The sequence below is a fragment of the Fusarium poae genome, chromosome 2, assembly GCF_019609905.1.
Source record: "Fusarium poae strain DAOMC 252244 chromosome 2, whole genome shotgun sequence".
In the NCBI taxonomy this organism is placed as follows: Eukaryota; Fungi; Ascomycota; class Sordariomycetes; order Hypocreales; family Nectriaceae; genus Fusarium; species Fusarium poae.
Window position 1 is genome coordinate 3,990,581 of NC_058400.1, and position 17,177 is coordinate 4,007,757.

Genomic DNA, 17,177 nt, shown 5'->3' on the forward strand with positions numbered 1-17,177 from the left:
AATCAAAGCTAACATTCTGCAGGAGCCTTGATCCTGGCAAGTCTTACTTTTGAATATCGTTGCGGGGCGTCGCGCACTCAGGGAGGTCTGATTGGCCGCCTAAAACACTGTACGTTACTACGTGATGCTTTCACACTTGGTGTGAGCCTTAGCACTTATTCATCCACGGTTTAGATAACAATCCGGGTAGTGTTACATACCTAGGTACATAATGTTTATGGTAGAAGTTGGTGGTAGAAGAGATCGCCTTCGAGATTTAGGGTATACAAACAACCAATCTAAAAGTCTCATCTGAATAGCATAAGCTGGCCTACGAATTTCGTCTCCTATGTTCCCGGCGGCCAATTCATGTAACACTCTCAAGGTAGATTGTCAATTGCTAAAGACAGTGACTATCACGAAAGAGATCTATCACTCTTTCGACCGTAGTAAATGCCTAGTGATAGACAGAAAAACAGAAAGTGCAGATTCCATCCCCCATTCTATATCCGGCTGCCATATCCTATGGTTCACTCAGCAGTGACTCGCCCAACTCCTTCAAACATCTCCGTCAGCACATCACCAGCTGAAACACGGTTGTTGGAGTCCACAACCACCATGGTCTCGAGAACAGGGATCCAATCTGGATGAACGCGGCCGTGCTTGTCATAAACTTCGAATTTGTCGCTCAAGGTTAGCTTGAAGCCGAAAATACAACAAAACGAAACACAGAGCGACCAGATATCAATCTTAGTCGTGTGGTCACCATCCAGATACAAAACCTCGGGCGGCATGAACATTGAATCCCCATCACCACGACGCGGGTGGGGGGCCGTTGTCGCCATGCCAAAGTCAGTAAGACGGTAGTGGTAGGTGTGCTTGTCGATGCGGCGATATAGGATGTTGCTTGGCTTAACGTCCCGGTGGGTGATGTCTTTCCAGCAAAGATAGTCCAGGGCTTGTAACATCTGGTGCATTAGAGGTCGACCAACGTTATCTCCAAACTGGAACAAGTTTCGGGCATCCGCGAACTTCTCATTGCGCGCGAGTTCATAGACATTGCCATCCTGTAGCTCCATGACGAGTTCAAAGTGGTCTGTCTTGATTTCGACTTGGAGAAATTCCATCACATGAGACTGCTGATGTTAGTTTCGTGTTGGGAAAGTGGTTGTATACATTCTTACATGGTTCAAATCGGTGGATAGTTCCTTTATTGCCTCTCCCTCCAAGCGATAGCGACCCGGTTTTCTGTCTTTGACTGTCTTGATAGCCACAAGATGGCCAGTGAGTGCATCGATGCCCTTGGTGACTATTGTGCCAGGTTTACGTTTGATGTTGTCACGTGGAAGATACCGGTTCTCCCGGTTAGCACCGTCGAAATCCAAACGTCTTGTTGGTGGAATGCTTTGGAGTGTCATGTTTTGTCCGATCCGAGCATGGAAACCTACTTGGGCTGCCCAAGCCTCCATGTCGACTGGCCCTGGCATATGCCACCAATTAATAGCCCACAGCATCCAAGAATCACTTTCTCCCTCTCCGAAGTGGAGTATGATTTCGTGGGCATGCGGACAGATGACCATGGCTCCGAAATCTGTGAAATCCAGTATCTCATCGGTGTTGGTTGAGTAGCGCACATAGCAACTCTGATCAGGCGATTTATCCACAAGCATTACCTCTCCGGTGTCTTTGTGGATTTCGAAAGCGCACTGGATGCTCGCGGGGAATGTTCTGGGTAGCCTGATGTCCCCTGCGCGGCCGATTGTAGACGGATAGATACCTTCAGGGCGATGGGGGTTGAAGGTGATGTAAATCTCGTCTGGAAGTGTCTCTTGACCGGGTCTTTCGCAGAAACGTCTGTTGCGGAAGTCTTCTAGAGCCTCGAGAGAGTTCATGTTGAGCGGGACGAGAGTAAAGATGACGGGACCAGCTCTGCAGTACTGCGAGGATGCCATGGTGCAGATAGACTGGGGGAACGCGGTTATGTCGTCCAAGACGACTGCGTTGTGTTGATGATTTGTTTTCGAGATTGTAGAGTTGGTGTAGATATTTTAGTATTTCTGTTTCTGTCTCTGTTTCCAGTTGCCCCTTTGGCATGCAGTGTCAGGGAGTGTCAGTCAGTGTCAGTGTCAGTCAGGTGCCGCTCTACTGTTTATTATCTCATCCATTCTAGTGGGCAGCAGAAAAAATGATCTCCTAAGTCTTAGGTTATAAAAATAAATAGTCTAAGAGCTATAGGCTAAGGAGCATAAAGTGGCCTACTAATTGTGTCTCTTATGCTTCCAGCGGCCAATTTTCTGATACCCTGAGGCCTTTCAAACCGGGCAGTGTCCATTATCATGTGGGTACAGAGGTAGCCCTATTTTCTTTTTGTTTCCTCTTTTTTTTGGTTTTCAATTCCTCTGTGCTTTAAGCAGTGGAGGTAATCGTGATTACATCATTTAGAGCAGTTTCTCAGGGTCAGCTCTAGACCACAGCAGAAGATTAGCATTTGATGCAACTACAAAGACTTGTCATGAAAATGATATTTCTTTACCTTGTGTTGGAACATTGCACAAAGCTAGCAGGCAGGCAATCCGACTAGTTTATGCCACTAAGACAAGACTTTTCGGGTTATTTATGTTATACCCGAAATCCTAGGCAGCTCACTTTTCTGTTACCCCTGGAGAAATACTAGGTATATGACGACTGCAGGGGTATTATCCTGAATGTATCCTATTCCTTTTTCATAAACAATGCACATGAATGAAAGCCGTTCATAGACCCATCAACCCTTACAGATTGAACGAAAAGATCAAGAGGTCAGATACTCGTCAGTCAAATACGGTCAAAGTATAACATTTCGTCATAATTCACCAATGAACATCAAGTCATATTACTTCTCGAACCAAGTGTGATGTAATAATGGATTCAATTATTTTGAAGTAATCCAGATCATAATACTAGTGGTATCTTAACTAAAGCGATAGCAACTCTTGCACTCCTTTGGGAGTCACATCTTCTCAACATCCCGAGGAGCATTGGTAGGCTCCTCATGCTCATCAGCAACCTTGTTCTCAAGAGCATTGGGTTGGTATTCACCCTGGAACTGGGAGGCCTTGAGCATGTTCCACTTGTCTTCCTCACTGTCGAGGTGCTTGAATTGGAACCAAAAGGCAACACCGCCGACAAAGGCAATAACAGCGACGACAACGTAGTTCCAGACAAGGAGAGGGTCGTCGGAGAGAGGTGTGAAAGCCTGACCGATGGCCGAGGCAAAAGCAGACATGAAGAGGTTTACACTCATGACGAGTGACTTCATGTTTTCGGGAGCCTTGGAGTAGGCGTACTCATAAGAAGTGACATTGGTGAAAATTTCACCGAGGCCGATCAAGATGTAGGGTAGGCACTGAGCCCAGACGTTGATGTCGGCGGGAGCGCACTTCTCGCCAGTTGAAGGGTCGTCACCGTTCGCATACTTGCCACAAGGGCTCTTTTGGTAGATATAATGTTGCATCTTTAATAAGTTAGCTTTAAATCATTTGATTTATTTTTTTTAAAGATAGTACTCACCACTGCAGAGGCGACCATGGCCAGGGCGGAGATCAGAAAACCAACCGTCATACGCTTGATCGGGGTAAAAGCGACACCCAACTTTCGGAGACCGGGATACAGAACATGGTCAATTATCGGGACCATCAAACAGATGCTAATTGGGTTTAGGTTTTGTATTACATCGTTTGGAACACCGTTGAGAACCATGGTAGAAGCCTGGGTGGTGAGGTTACCGGTCATCTGGTTGTAAGCCAGATGGAAGACGGGCAGGTAGAGGAACACCTTGCAGGCCATCAGACCACGTCGGACTTCGTCAACCCAAGCGTCATCGTACGTCATCCAAGCAGGACGCTGGTCAACAGGAATCTGAGAGGGCTTGGCATGCTCCCAGTTGGGTCGGAAAGCAGGGCTGCGCTTAGAGACGTAAATGAACATGCGCAAGAACTTGGACAGGACGGAACCAGTCGCAGGCTTGAGCTTATACTTCTTCTTGTTAAGAGCCAGGACAATTGGGGCGATCAAGAAGAAGATGGTTGGGATGAAGAAGGCCAACCAGAAGGAGTGGTACTTTTCAACGTAGACCATGGCAATCTGACCGCACACAGAACCGATGTTGATGGCAAGGTAGAAGTAGAGGAAGACACGGGTATTTGTCACTGCAGGATCGACAATAACTCGCTCGCCATTGCGGACCTCGACGCGCATCTTGGTGTCCTCATTCTGATCAGCCAGGAGCGGAGAAACGTTGGCCTTGAAGAAACCAGTTCCGACGCAAAGAGTGATGAGACCGACGATAAAGGCACCGAATGCAGGGTCCTTTCGGACGATGACGTTGGGGGATGAAGCAGCGACCAGGATAGTGTGAGCGATGGTGGAGATGGCAATGGCGATATGAAGGGTGAGGAAACGACCGAGCTTAGCATCGGCAACCCAGGCACTATTGACATGTTAGTGAAATTCGAGAGATGAGATGCGATGAGATGTAACGTACCCGACAAGAGGCATCAGATAAGCGAAGAACTGGTTGAACAGAGAAATACCCTGGGCGGCCTTGGGACCCATGCCAAGAGCACCAGCCTGACCATCGGGATCAAGAGGAGCACCAGTGTTGGAACCAGGAGGGAGCTTCTGGGCAACAAAGTTGGTGTAGAGCACAGCGGAACCGTAATAGGAGAAACGCTCGCAAGCCTCTACAAAGGCAATAGTGTACATGGCCCACTTAATCTTTCCAGAGACACGACGGAGCGTCTGTAGCTCCTCCTCGGTGGGAAGCTCATCGTCAGAGTCGGAGACGGAGCGGCGTGTCACATCCATGGAACCCTTGGCGGCTACCTGAGGGATGCCGTGAGCCTCGGGGTCTACGAGCCCTGAGCGGGCAATGGCGTCGTTGTCGATAGGACCGGTGGAAGTCATTTTGACTCGAGTCCTGCTGGCAGTCTGATGTGGGAAAGACTGTTAAAACGAAGGGGGTGAAACGAGATGTCGAGGATGCCCTGAGGGAAAGGAAAGTTAGAAGTGGGAGGATACGTGATGGTTATATATCAGATGCAGCAGGAATGGGGGTTGTTGCCCCCAGGCCAGACTCAAGAGGTGAATGCAAATCTCCAATATCCGACAGGACGGGCTTGGCCGTTGCCACCTTCACTAGGGACTGGGATGAAGCGACGATCCCAGCATGATAGCAGTTGTATGTAACAGTTAACTACAGACCAGACCCCAGAGTTTCCACTTTGACTTTGACAAACTGAACTGTTGTAGTCTATCAACGGTAGAGTTAATGAGTGGAGACAGTGACCTTATCTTCGCTAGTCTCAGGGTATCAGAAAGATTGGCCGCTGGAAGCATAAGAGATGAAATTAGTAAGGCACTTTATGCCCCTTAGACTATGGCTCTTAGACTATTTATTTTTGTAACCTAAGACTTGGGAGGTCATTTTTTCTGCTACCCACCAGGCTAGCACTAATTGACAACCCCGGAACAAAAGTCCCCAAGGCCATGTAACAGAGGTTATGCCACATGCGGGGTCAAGGCCCGAGCACTAACGGAGAAGGTAGGTAGATGTTCGGTCCTTTTGCCGATGTCTTATCGCCTAACAGGGAAGGTCGACCTTTTGGAGGAGCATTGCAGTTAACTGCAGTCGGCCGATGGTCATGTCGTTGGTTATGAGGCTCGGGGCCAAGACGGCAGATTAGTTGCTTGGCCATCTCTTGACATTTCTTGGAAGGGGGAAACCCGGGAGCAGTGATTATATCCGAGCTGTGGTCAATTCTCAGCTTGAGCTTCAGCTTGTGCTTTATTCTCAGCTTTGATGCAGAGTCTGGACTGGACCTCTTTTGTTGGAGATGCGACGATGCATTGATAGTAACTCATGAATAGAATCGTGGCGTAATAAAGTGCCGAGGCATAAATGCCTCCGTTACCGTTTCCGATTTGGGCGTTTTCCGGCTCCGAATCAGATTCGCAGCTTTTCATTGGGTCAAGCCACAGGAACACGTTATTCCTCAACGGTGTGAGCGGCAATCTGTGGCTTCATCTTGAACCGTTTCAGCTGCCAAGAGGTAATTCGCCTTTGATCAACTTTGACTGGTTACTCTTGAAGAAAATCACTTTCCCTTGGCGTAGATCGTTCCTGGTTGTGAGTGTTGTAATGTTTACTCTGACAATCAAGTGATGAAAAGTGGCTTGTGCATGTCACGTCTTGTCTTGGCAGTGACATAGAAGTAAACACAAACTGTCGCGTGCTTGAATGTTGGTACTCTAGGGTGGGCTCAAACAAAGACCGTGCTTATCGGAATGCCCCGATGAGAAATTAGAAACCCACAATCCTTATGCCTCAATACCATGATTACCATCTTCATGTCGTACATAATTAACTGTTAATACAATATTATTGATAGCGCGACTTGCGCACATGTTAGCCGTGTGATAATGGTGCAGTTTGCCTCCTGATTTCTTCACCTCATGTAACGGTAACCTTCCTAAACCGGTTACGGTTGTTACAGCTTCGGGAATACAGTGGGATAACCATCCTGTGGCGAGTACTTTTAACGCTGAAATCGAGATTACCAGAAGCTCTAGAACAATGAGTCCAGTCATTCAAGATAGGACTAGCGAATCACTTTACATTCAACCCGAGTATTGTTCAAATACCTTTTCGTCACAACCTCAATCTCACTGATAATGCCCCGGGAATGTTACTCCAAAAAGACCAGTTCGCCGCGTCTAATTAAGCTCCATCGTAAGTTAACTTAGGGGGAAACGGACCCCCCCTGGAAGAGGACACCCCTGGTCTTTAGATCATATGATTGGTCAATTTTGAGCCTACCCTATACTGGTGACATAATCAAGAAGCCGGGGGAGTCCTCCTCTAGGGGGGGTCCGTTTCCCCCTAAGTTAACTTAAAAGGACGGCTAACCCTGGAGTCCTGTCAAAGGCATCCCCACCAAATTAACATTAGATGCATCGCGGTTGGCCTCTGCAAATGGATTTTCTTACCTCACAGATTCACTATGAGCTGCCCCTTTTAGGACCTCCTTCCACCAACAAGTTAAGCTTGTTGAACAAGGTTATGTTACTAGGTTTGACTTTACCCTCGTACCGGTCATGGTCTCGTGCGTTGCGGGGAACAAATCAATTATGTAAGACCCCGTGTGATAACTGGGGGAACAGGACCTTTTGCTTTTACTGCGTAGATTGCTGAATCAAAAGAGAAACTGTTTCGTTCCAAGAACAGACTGTAGGCGCGCGTGGCGTTTTGCTAATCGGAACTTTTGGAGAGAATCCTCAGAGGTTCAAGTCCAAGGCCAACACTTAGTTTAGTACCTACTAATTAATCCCTGCAGTGAAACCCCCCGACGACTATCCACAAAAGCAAAGGACCCTTTGTCTAGCGCCTCGGATTCTTCTTCTTTTTCTTCTGTTACAGTGGAGCTCGTATCTTTTGTCGCCCGCAATAAGCATTGCATGCTTATGTGGCCAAATTTGTCAATCTCAATTCATCAAGTAACAGAAACAGGCTCTCCCCAGATTTCGCCATAGTTTAATCTCAAGTCGCAAGAACAAGCCATGATTTCGTGCTTGACACCTTGAAACTGTTGCGTAAATAATTCTTTGATATGCAAACTTCGTTAATAAGCGACGTTTCAACCGCAGAGCCGCAGCGCAGCCAAGTAGAAGCTAACCTCGACCAAGCCTTGTCATAGCGTGAGCCAAGACGGGCAAATTCGATAGGGCTCTTTTTCGGCCGACAAGCAAATAATCCACGCTGGAGAGACATTCATAGAGCACGCAATTGTTGAACCTTTCGGCTTTCGGCAGACCTTTTCTTGGTATCGTATCTTATCAAAAAAAAAATCATGACATTTTTCTTGGCAACGCTTGATCATCTTGGCATGCTCAATTAAGTTGTCAGTCGAATGACTGCACAACTCATGTGATGACGGTTACCGAATAGGCAGGTCTATCAGATTATTAAACACCTCAAACACATTCCAATATCGTCCCGACCTGCGCTCAATGTAAGCACTTACCACCCGATAGAGTATCACCTTTACCAAAGTACAATCCTTCCTTCAATATAGACGAATCAAACACACGACACCATATTAACCTATCTGACCACTTGGTCCAGTCCATTCCAGGGAATCACACCTAGAGACATCCCTGGCACGCGATGGGTAAACTGATCCGCGGCACAGATAGGGTAACGTAGAGGTGCAGGGAGACCCATCGAATAGACAACATTACAACCCCCCAAGGTTACCCAATAGCTCCATCCACGAGCAACCTACAGCTAAATGCTTCGATAAGGAAGCTCTAGAATCCTTTGATCCACGTCTGGAATTACTGTTCATGGTTGGTTGTGTCGCATCGCACAGCCCTACTACATGGTCTGTTCTTGAGCTGTCAGTCAGGCATTGGTCATCCAAGTCTTATTTTCCCATCCATACCATCCTAGTTCAATCCATGCTAGCGAAATCATCTTGCCAATGAACTGTCACCTTTATTATTACTCGTCACAGTTTGTGATCGTGGCAACTCTATTAATGAGACCAAGCTCACCTGTAAGACACTTGTAGGCACGGAATCTCCGCCCTCTCATCGGGTACCGTAGGCGGTTTGGGTGCAGTTATCAGTGTAGATATCGATATCACATACTCGATCAGGCTGGTAACTAGACCTTTATTAACTGATCCGCCCTGGAATCTTCGATCGTGCTTCCGTGCCCATTCATAATTGACGTCCGTTGACAGGGCCACGATAACGGATGACGGAGACGAGACTGTTACAAAGTACCTCAGAGACCCAAAAGATCTGCTTGGGATGTATAATTACATAAACCACTCAGATATTGTATCTATTTAGCCTATATGAAGCCACCACACCTAGTTGGTCATTACGACAAGCATACCACAATCAGTTCTTCCCTTGTTGTGGCAAAATGCGTTGACTCTGTCCTTATCATAATATTTTCCAGCCATGAAGGGTACGGCTACTAGTTGAAGAGACTAACCTTTGTTCAAGTTCTGTTTGGGCACCTTCCAAATACCTTTTTTTATGAAGCTGAAGGATAATATCATATGCCAGAACTCCAATGACTGCACGATGTCTTTACGAACTGATATGCATCACACTGAACCTCGGAATAACAGAAAAGCGGGCCTCTGAGCGTTACCCAGGCTACGTATATTGTATGATCTACTATAATTTGGGTTGGAATTCTGTAATTTGATAGAAATTCGGTCGCCTATCCTGCCGCCAGTCGGACCTCTGACACCTAAGTCGAGTGCAAGGTGGGACAACTCTCTTTCATTGATTGATGTTGGGCAGTATTGGTGCTTCTGTTGGAGTTGCTGTACTTTTGACTGGATTGTTGTTTGAGAATGTAGTGAGAATTGGGTTTGGCTTTTGTGAAAGACGCGGTGACTGCTATAGATTGCTGGAGATTGGTTGTAGCTCGGTCAGAGAGAGGTGCACGTCTGACTTGAATACCGCTGAGACTATCTGGGAATGTGTACGATGGGCGGAATATATGACTCGCTTGAAAGCTGCTGGCGACACGGGAACTAGTAGAGAAAGACATTTCGGCCGTCATGGAGAATGTTGATCAATAATTGAGATTGACTTTGTCGCACGTCTTTGTGGGTCGAAAAGGTTATGGTATCATTGCTATCGTGTATCGCTCTTTGTTGCCAACTGCTGAGATTGTGTGCCAATCGTTGACCGGGTCTTGCAGGGACGATGTGGTCATGGACATCCAGGATAGCGGTTGAAAGTAGAGGCCATTCTGAGTAGTGAACACGACCCATAAGATCAACGAATGTGGCTTGATCCCGACAAAGAACTGCATCGAGAAGGTTGTTAGTCACTCGTTGGATCATAATTTGGAAGGGCGTACCTGTCATATTGTATGTATGGTAATTCTGTTGGTTGACAGAAAGGAGTTTAAAGTCGTTCAATGATCGAGACATTTGCAAAAGAACGCTGAATCGTGGGCATTGATGAGTGATTCTTGTCTCAGTGTTGAGGTGCCTACAAATTAGTACTCGAGGTTTGATCAGCAATAATAGAGTCAACTTACTGAGTAGTTCATAGACTATGCCTCCGGTTGATGCAAATCGCGGCGGGTGAAGTAAAGTATTGTAGTTGCTATTGCCGCCCCTGTTGCCGATCTGCCGCTGCCGTTGCCGCTGCCGTTGCTGTTGTTTGTTGTTTGTTGCTGTTCTCGACTTGCCACATGCAGCACTTCAGCCAATCTGCTTATCGCGTCACACTGTCATAGCCTCCATCAGAATCGCCACCATAAAAGACACCTCCTCTCGAAACACCTCCAGAAACACCTCCAGAAACACCTTCAGAAACACCTTCAGAAACACCTCCAGAAACTCCTCGTCCAAAAACATCTCCTCTAGAAACTCCTCCAAAAACACCGCTAGGTTGTATTTGTGGAGGCAATATGAACAGGGACCTTGTAGACGAAAGAAAGAGCGCCGAGCTGATACGAAAGCCTACACCGGTCTTGTACTAGAGTCGGTGGTGCCTGTTGTTCTGCGAGCCACTGGAGGTATGCCCTTCTGGTAATTGGCTTAAGTATATCGAAATGCTCCCTCAACCTACCCTCTCGTGTCGTCTCTAGTCGCTCTTGTGTTTCCGGCATGTGACGTGTTTGAGATCTGCCATGGCACGGTCAAATCCTTCTAATAAGTGCTTAGAGAAATAACGTCCTCTTTATCCAGAGCTGCCAACCGCAGTTAGTAGGCCTCGCTGCACTTTGACTTTTGGGATTTCGCTTCGTAGATGTCGTCTTGCGCATTTGGTGGGTTTGAGCACTGGAACACTGATAGTAATATTGAATCCTGTAAACTCGAGAGTCTGGGATAAAACGATGATTAGAATTGTCATAGCAATTGCGGCCAGATGACATCTATGACCTTCAGCAGCGATAACCTGGTTAATATCATTATTAGTAAAGATTAATAAATAGTTATTCCTCTGACGTACATTGAATAACCTGGTGAGTGAGGCCCGGTTGCCAGCGAGTTGCGTGTAGTAAACAGCTGGATGGAGGGAGACAGGGTGGTAGAGCGAGCGGGAATGGCACTGCCGATAGAACATGCGTCTTTTGCATCTCATTGACCGGCACCATCTAGAATCACCAATTAGTTGGCAGGTCGGGCAGTTCTCTGGACATGAGGATTGGAGTAGAAGTCGAATGAACGGGTGAGTAACTTCCTCCTCGACAAGGGTACTAGACAGAGGGTAGTCGTTCTTGCTCCTTCTTGACTGGGGATACCTGTGCATCTTGACTTCGGCCCTGCCTAGACCGGGCGGTTTCCTGAATCGCCGCATGAGAGTTAAGCGAGGGAGTCGAATGAACGGGGGTATCTTCCTTGTCAATAAGGGGGGCAATAGCTGTAGTGGTAGGCGCGCCTCCAAGGCCTATAGTGGGTACGGGTGTCTGATCGACCCAAGTATTGGCGTTGTTGGTTGTAACAGTAAGAGGGTTAGCCTGCTGTATGATCCCCTTGGTGAGCTGCGTGCTCTCGCCAGGGCCAAATTGCCCAGCTTGAGAATCGGGTTGAATGGCAGTAGGATCTTGATCAGAGTTGCTCGCATCGGGTAGGTGATCAAAGCTTGATTGATGACTCTGGCCGCCTAAGTACTCAGACGAGCGGCAATGTTGCTCCAGGATGTTTATCCTTGATGGATACTGTGAGCCCTAGGAAGTCGAACGATTCCGTATTATGATCTATAATGACCAAGGCTGTAGTTGAGGGCGCTAGTGTTCACCGTTATATCGTAAGGACATCTTATCCAGAATCACCGAGTAGTGAACAGGTTCGGCGGGTCTCTGATTGGCAATATAAGAGCCGAGGCAGAAATAAAACATAAACGGGCAGGTAATTTCCTTCTCAAGGGTATTAGGCAGAGGGGTCCCCCGTCTCCATTCTCGCACTGGGGATGCCTGCGCAGTTGGACTTTGTTCTTGCTAAGATTAATCAGATTTCTGGATGATAACATGGGACTTGGCGTGGAAGTCGAATGAATAGGTGGGTAACTTCGTCAGGCTTGGTCCTGTGTGTCAGAGTTTGGGTTAAGGGGAGTGGACGTGGTGGCGCTATGTTGCAATGTCGATAGTTATCAACGAATCGTCTGACCTCGCTCGCAGGGTGTTAAATGCAACACGGAAATAGCGATGTGCAATACAATCCAGTATTAGAATCGCTTCCATAGCTTTAGGCCTCTACGACTGAACTGTGTTTGACCTCGTCTAGATCCTGATGCTGACCACTGACTGTCGGGTGACGTTGGATGCCTTAACGAAGTAAAAAACTGTTGATGTAAATGTTGTGCTTGATACTCATGCTATAACGTCGTCCAGTGGTTCAAGGACGTACGTCGAACAACCTAAGGGGTGCCGTTGCGTGTGCCAATGTGTCGCTTGAGTATAACTCAGGTAGTAAATTCTCTGTTGCGCGGATGACTGTTGCACATCTCGTGTAAGTTGGGTTGGTAGATAATCTTTCCTCTCGGGGCTCTTTCATTCGTGTCGTCTGGTACCACCACCCGCAGTGAGTAGAGAATGACGAAATAGCGAAAGGAAATGCCATCGCGCCATTTGCTGGAGCCGGAATTGGTCCAAACTACATCTGGTGTACGTTGTCCTTTGGATGCATCAAAGGAGATTCAAATGACGCTGTTGAAAGGAGATCATAAATACGGACATCAGTGCAATATTGCGTTATACTGATTTGTATTATTGGACCAGCAGGCAACATGCCCCAGTTACCATATGGATCTGGAACCGGTCGCCCATAAGGAAAGGGGATCGCAGTAATGAGCAACCGGGCGAGGAAACGACAAGGACAAATTCCAGAGCCTTGACCGATAGGCTGGGCGGGAGCCGAGCTGAGACTACTCTGGCCGAGTTGTTTTTGCTGGATTGAGGGTTTGGTTGCGCTACTGAGCAGAATCCTTTCAGATCCAGCTTAGGCGCCACGCTGAACATTATCCCTTCTACAGAAACGTAAGGGTTTATTGCCTTTACCTGGCAGTAAGCTTAGATAAGCATCTCTTCGCTTTCTATGCAGAAGGCAATGGTCTTTAAGGTGTTGGGCACCTTGGTAAAGATGTCGATTTAAGTGCTGCTGCTGTGACTGTTACTGTGGATAGCTAGACCTGGAGGGGCATGACTTCTGGTTTGCCCGATAGACTGAAGGACTATGCTATCCACTATATTTATATTGCGGGGGGACTGATAGCTGTCGTAGGCGCGACTCTAAGGCCTATAGTGGAGACTATAGGGAGGCTGATTTGACCAAGTGTCAACGCTGACGACGTTGATTTCGTCGGCGTTGATGTCGTCGGTTGTACCAGTAGGGTTATGTTGCTGTAAGGCATCTTGGATAGGCTGCGATCCCTTGGCCTTGGGTTGACGTTGTCGTCGGCGTTGATATCGTCGGTTATACCAGTAGGGTTCTAGACGCGACCATGATGTCCAGCTCGCAGGTGAAGGCTATTAGCCTGTTACCTTTGTGAGATTGTCCTTCTTCTTCGTTGTATGAAGGTCGATAGCTTTTGTATGCAATTGCTCTGTATTCTTGTAATGCTTGATAGCTTCCTTTATAGCATTAGAATGTATCTTATTTGGATAGATATTCTTACTGATCTTGATGCTAGTCAGCATTGTGTTATATAAGACCTATAAAAGTAATTAGCTATCTGGAATAAGGGGCCAGGATTGACTGACTAGTAGTTTATCTTAATATCTTTGATAGATTATTGACTTAATAGTTGATTAAGGTTGCAAGAGGAAGAAGTTACTGCTATCTATTTAGTGTAACTAAAGCTTCCTTTATAAGTCACCTATATTATGCTGTATAAGTTATGCCTTGGTTAGGAAACCTAGTCTTAAGAGAACCTTAGATATGAAGAATTACTACACAGCTGCTGCAGTAGAGGTGCTTCTAATGTCCGCACTATGAATGATGACGACGAACTTGACACTCCAATTACCATATGGCCGTGATATGTAGCCACTTGAGGGATGATCGCGATTGAAAGCTAGCAGAGGTTGCGTAATGTGTCAATGCATCCTGTAGTCGTTGCTAATGTTGCATATAGGTCTGAATCATGCCGCAACAAATAAATGGTCCTGTGTCACAGGTTTGTTGTATGCGTCGTCGATGACATGCCAATATGTCGTTTTGATGGTGTGGTCAGCATCTGATGCAGATGTAGCAGTGATTGGTGACGTATCTGCTGTTCGATGTCAACTGAAACATCATATTCAGTCGCCAACTCCACGGCGATCTATCTTGCACCTGTACTTGAGTGGGTTTGACAGACACTGGCCGTCTACTTGATATAGTTTTTAGAAAGTGTTTATAGCCGTATTGTCGCGACTGATACTATGTAGAGCTATTGCTGTCGGTCGCCGTTGCTGCTAGTTGCCGTTGCTGACTGGCGCTCAAGTGAGCGTGAAATAGCGAAAACAGTAACGTGATCAAAGGCTTCCGGCCAGGTAGACCTTCTACTATCCCTGAATTAAGAAATTAGCAGTAGCTTTGGGCACCGCAGGGAGTACAATTTGTTGTCTTCGGTGACAGTGCTTTCGGATCCAAGCCTGTCTTTGAGTTCTTTCTATAGCCTCTTTGCCAAACGTCTGGTCCAGCACCCGTTGCGACTTTTGAAATCTCGACGAAGGTTAAAGTCTTTGGGGGATCGATTGTCCAAAGCTGCAAAATGTTAGCTAAATGTATCATTGATGACAATAAAATCACTTACCTATCGCAACTGTTGCCGAACCTTTTGACGACACGATTGCCATACAGCGAATGACAGTCTGAAACTTGTCTTTCCTGCCGACAAGCGTTGACAGCAAGCTGGAAAATTGCTTTAGAACGTCTCCAGACAGTGATAGGTAGGTACTGATGAAGTATAGTTCCGCGGATGCTTGGTGTTGCTACCGATTAAGATGGGCTCTTAATGGGGAGCTTTTCAGTCGGCACCGAGGTGCCATGTATGGGAAAGGATTATTGACCCTCGACCGTGTTCCCTCAGCTTTGTAGCTTCGATGTGCTCAAGAATCGCTGAGTTTGGATGGCCATGTCGTAGTCGCTTGTTAGGAGGCGGAAATTCGACGGGAATAGGCTCTTGAGAACAGTTTTCGGGTTTAGATGTTTGGCCGGTTACTTGGGACAGTTACTTGGACCAGTAACTTGACCTGTTTGTTGACATTTCCTTGAAATGATTGCACGGGGCTTTGTTTGATGAGCAATGTCCTTCTCATGAGCGATATCCCGTAGTCGTTTGGATTGACGTTGAGTTATTTGAGGTTATTTGACCTGGTAGGACGCATGTTCATGACTTCCGATGACCGGGGTAGACATGAACGCCCACCGTTTGAGGTGCGGACTAGAGGTGGACTCTTGGTATTGCGGACTGTGAAACACGATCGGTAGACACGATCGCGGGGTAGAATATTACCCAAGATCAACCAGCTCAGGGCCTGGCTTCCTGCCACTGGGATCCACTGTCATAATGTCGGTATTGCTTGATGATATAATATTGACTATCTTTTCGATAAAGGAATAATATCAATGCGTCGCTCTCTAGCAGTGAAAGCACATTGCAATATCAGGGTGGCGTTGTGAGTCTGCAGAGAATTAGTTGACGTACACCTATTACAGACGCAAACATACCTTGACATCTCCAAGTCCACACCACGCAAATGCTAGAGGTGAAGGCTCTTGGGGGGGTGAAGGGTACGTGTCACTGTGATAGTTCGTTGAGGGGGGTTGTAGGCGTGAACACTATCAAAGGAAATGGCCATCGCTAAAGATCGTTTCATCGTTTCAAAGAAGCCTGGCTTCTATGGAGATGGCTAGAAGAAAAGAGTTATCATTTCAATTAGGCTGGTTCTCGACATGGTTTGTTTGGAATGAAGCTAAAGTTGGATCTTTTATCATTATACCCGATCTTCGGATGGTGGCCAGAAGAGAGTTGATGAAGCTTGGTCGATTATGATGTGAAGCTGAATCTGACGATAACTCAATCTTCTGATGCTTCGAGAAGAGAGTTGATGCAGCTTGGTCGATCAAATGACTAAGCGATGGTTGCTGAAGCAAAATCCCGTTGATGTTGTTGTGGTAGGGCATAGTTGACAAGAGAAAGAAAGAGATGGTCTTTGTGTAGCAGTGTCCTCGCATGACTGTAGGGTTATTGGAAGCGTTGAAATAGTAGTCGACAGGAAAGGTCTGTTGGTTTGATCTTATGGAAGATCTTGCTATAAAGTCCGGTATCTTGTTTCTTCTCTTGCGGCGATAATTGGCTGAAGTGGGAAATTTTCTCGCATGACTTTGAGTGAATCGGTCTGTCGGCTAAATCACCAAAGGTGAGATTTGACAAGAAGCTGATTCTTTCGATGTTTTTGAATGCTTGACTTGTAAAGGTCTTTTGTTGCAGTGAATCGATTTTCAAGAATGAAGTCTTTTGGTGGATGAAGATACCCGACTAGTGGGTGTGGGTTAAGGTCTCGTGTGAAGCTCAATCTCGGTGATTATGAGAGCACTCTGATGAGGTCTGGTGATTCTTGAGGGTGTGGCGTAGAGTCGAGGTCGTCTTCTCACAAAGCTCGGTGAGTAGTTTCTTTTGTAGGTCGGTAGAGGGTTGGTTGGGAGAAGTCTGAGAGGTCGTGGAGCCAGAAGCACTTGTTGGCCGATGCGACGGCCCGGGCCGTCAGTCTCTGCCAAACGGACCAACCCAAGATACCAAACTAATGCCAACCCCAAGATACCTAGGTACCCAAAATGCCAAAATTGCCGCCCTACCGCCCCCTCAAGAACAAAAACAGAACAAAAAACCGTCACAGCTGACCGGGGAGACCCTCCCCCTAAGACTGTGACACTTGAGGCATTGCCTCGATGACTGGAGAACCTTTTCCCTGAAAACATGACTGGAGAAACTTCTCCTTGAAGATAGACTTGAAAACAACAACTCTTACATGACTGGAGAAGACCCTTCTCCCTGAAAATGCATGACCGGGGCTGTAACCCAACCCCCTAATGCTTGTAAAAATGGCCACTATCTCCTAGTGCCTGACATGAACAACTCTCCGTTGCTTCATTTCTCCACGAAAAGAGTGAACTTAGCTCGGCGGCTTCGTC

At 46.9% G+C, this 17,177-nt stretch overlaps 4 protein-coding genes across 4 annotated transcripts; all 4 read right to left on the reverse strand.

The window, feature by feature from the left end:
* Positions 1-509: 509 nt before the first annotated feature.
* Positions 510-1,931, reverse strand: FPOAC1_005193 (uncharacterized protein; the record flags this gene model as incomplete). Its single annotated transcript, XM_044849724.1, has 2 exons — positions 510-1,115; positions 1,164-1,931. 2 exons carry the CDS (start codon positions 1,929-1,931, stop codon positions 510-512), a joined length of 1,374 nt encoding a protein of 457 aa, XP_044708434.1.
* A 1,037-nt stretch (positions 1,932-2,968) lies between these two features.
* FPOAC1_005194 (uncharacterized protein) lies at positions 2,969-4,923 on the reverse strand (the record flags this gene model as incomplete). Its single annotated transcript, XM_044849725.1, has 3 exons — positions 2,969-3,472; positions 3,529-4,447; positions 4,502-4,923. The coding sequence occupies 3 exons, from the start codon at positions 4,921-4,923 to the stop codon at positions 2,969-2,971; spliced, it is 1,845 nt and encodes a 614-aa protein (XP_044708435.1).
* Positions 4,924-9,575: 4,652 nt separating this feature from the next.
* Positions 9,576-9,914, reverse strand: FPOAC1_005195 (uncharacterized protein; the record flags this gene model as incomplete). The annotated part of the gene is made up of 2 exons (XM_044849726.1): positions 9,576-9,853; positions 9,908-9,914. 2 exons carry the CDS (start codon positions 9,912-9,914, stop codon positions 9,576-9,578), a joined length of 285 nt encoding a protein of 94 aa, XP_044708436.1.
* A 355-nt stretch (positions 9,915-10,269) lies between these two features.
* On the reverse strand, positions 10,270-13,696 carry FPOAC1_005196 (uncharacterized protein; the record flags this gene model as incomplete). The annotated part of the gene is made up of 5 exons (XM_044849727.1): positions 10,270-10,441; positions 11,259-11,728; positions 13,346-13,488; positions 13,541-13,630; positions 13,675-13,696. The coding sequence occupies 5 exons, from the start codon at positions 13,694-13,696 to the stop codon at positions 10,270-10,272; spliced, it is 897 nt and encodes a 298-aa protein (XP_044708437.1).
* Positions 13,697-17,177: the final 3,481 nt, after the last annotated feature.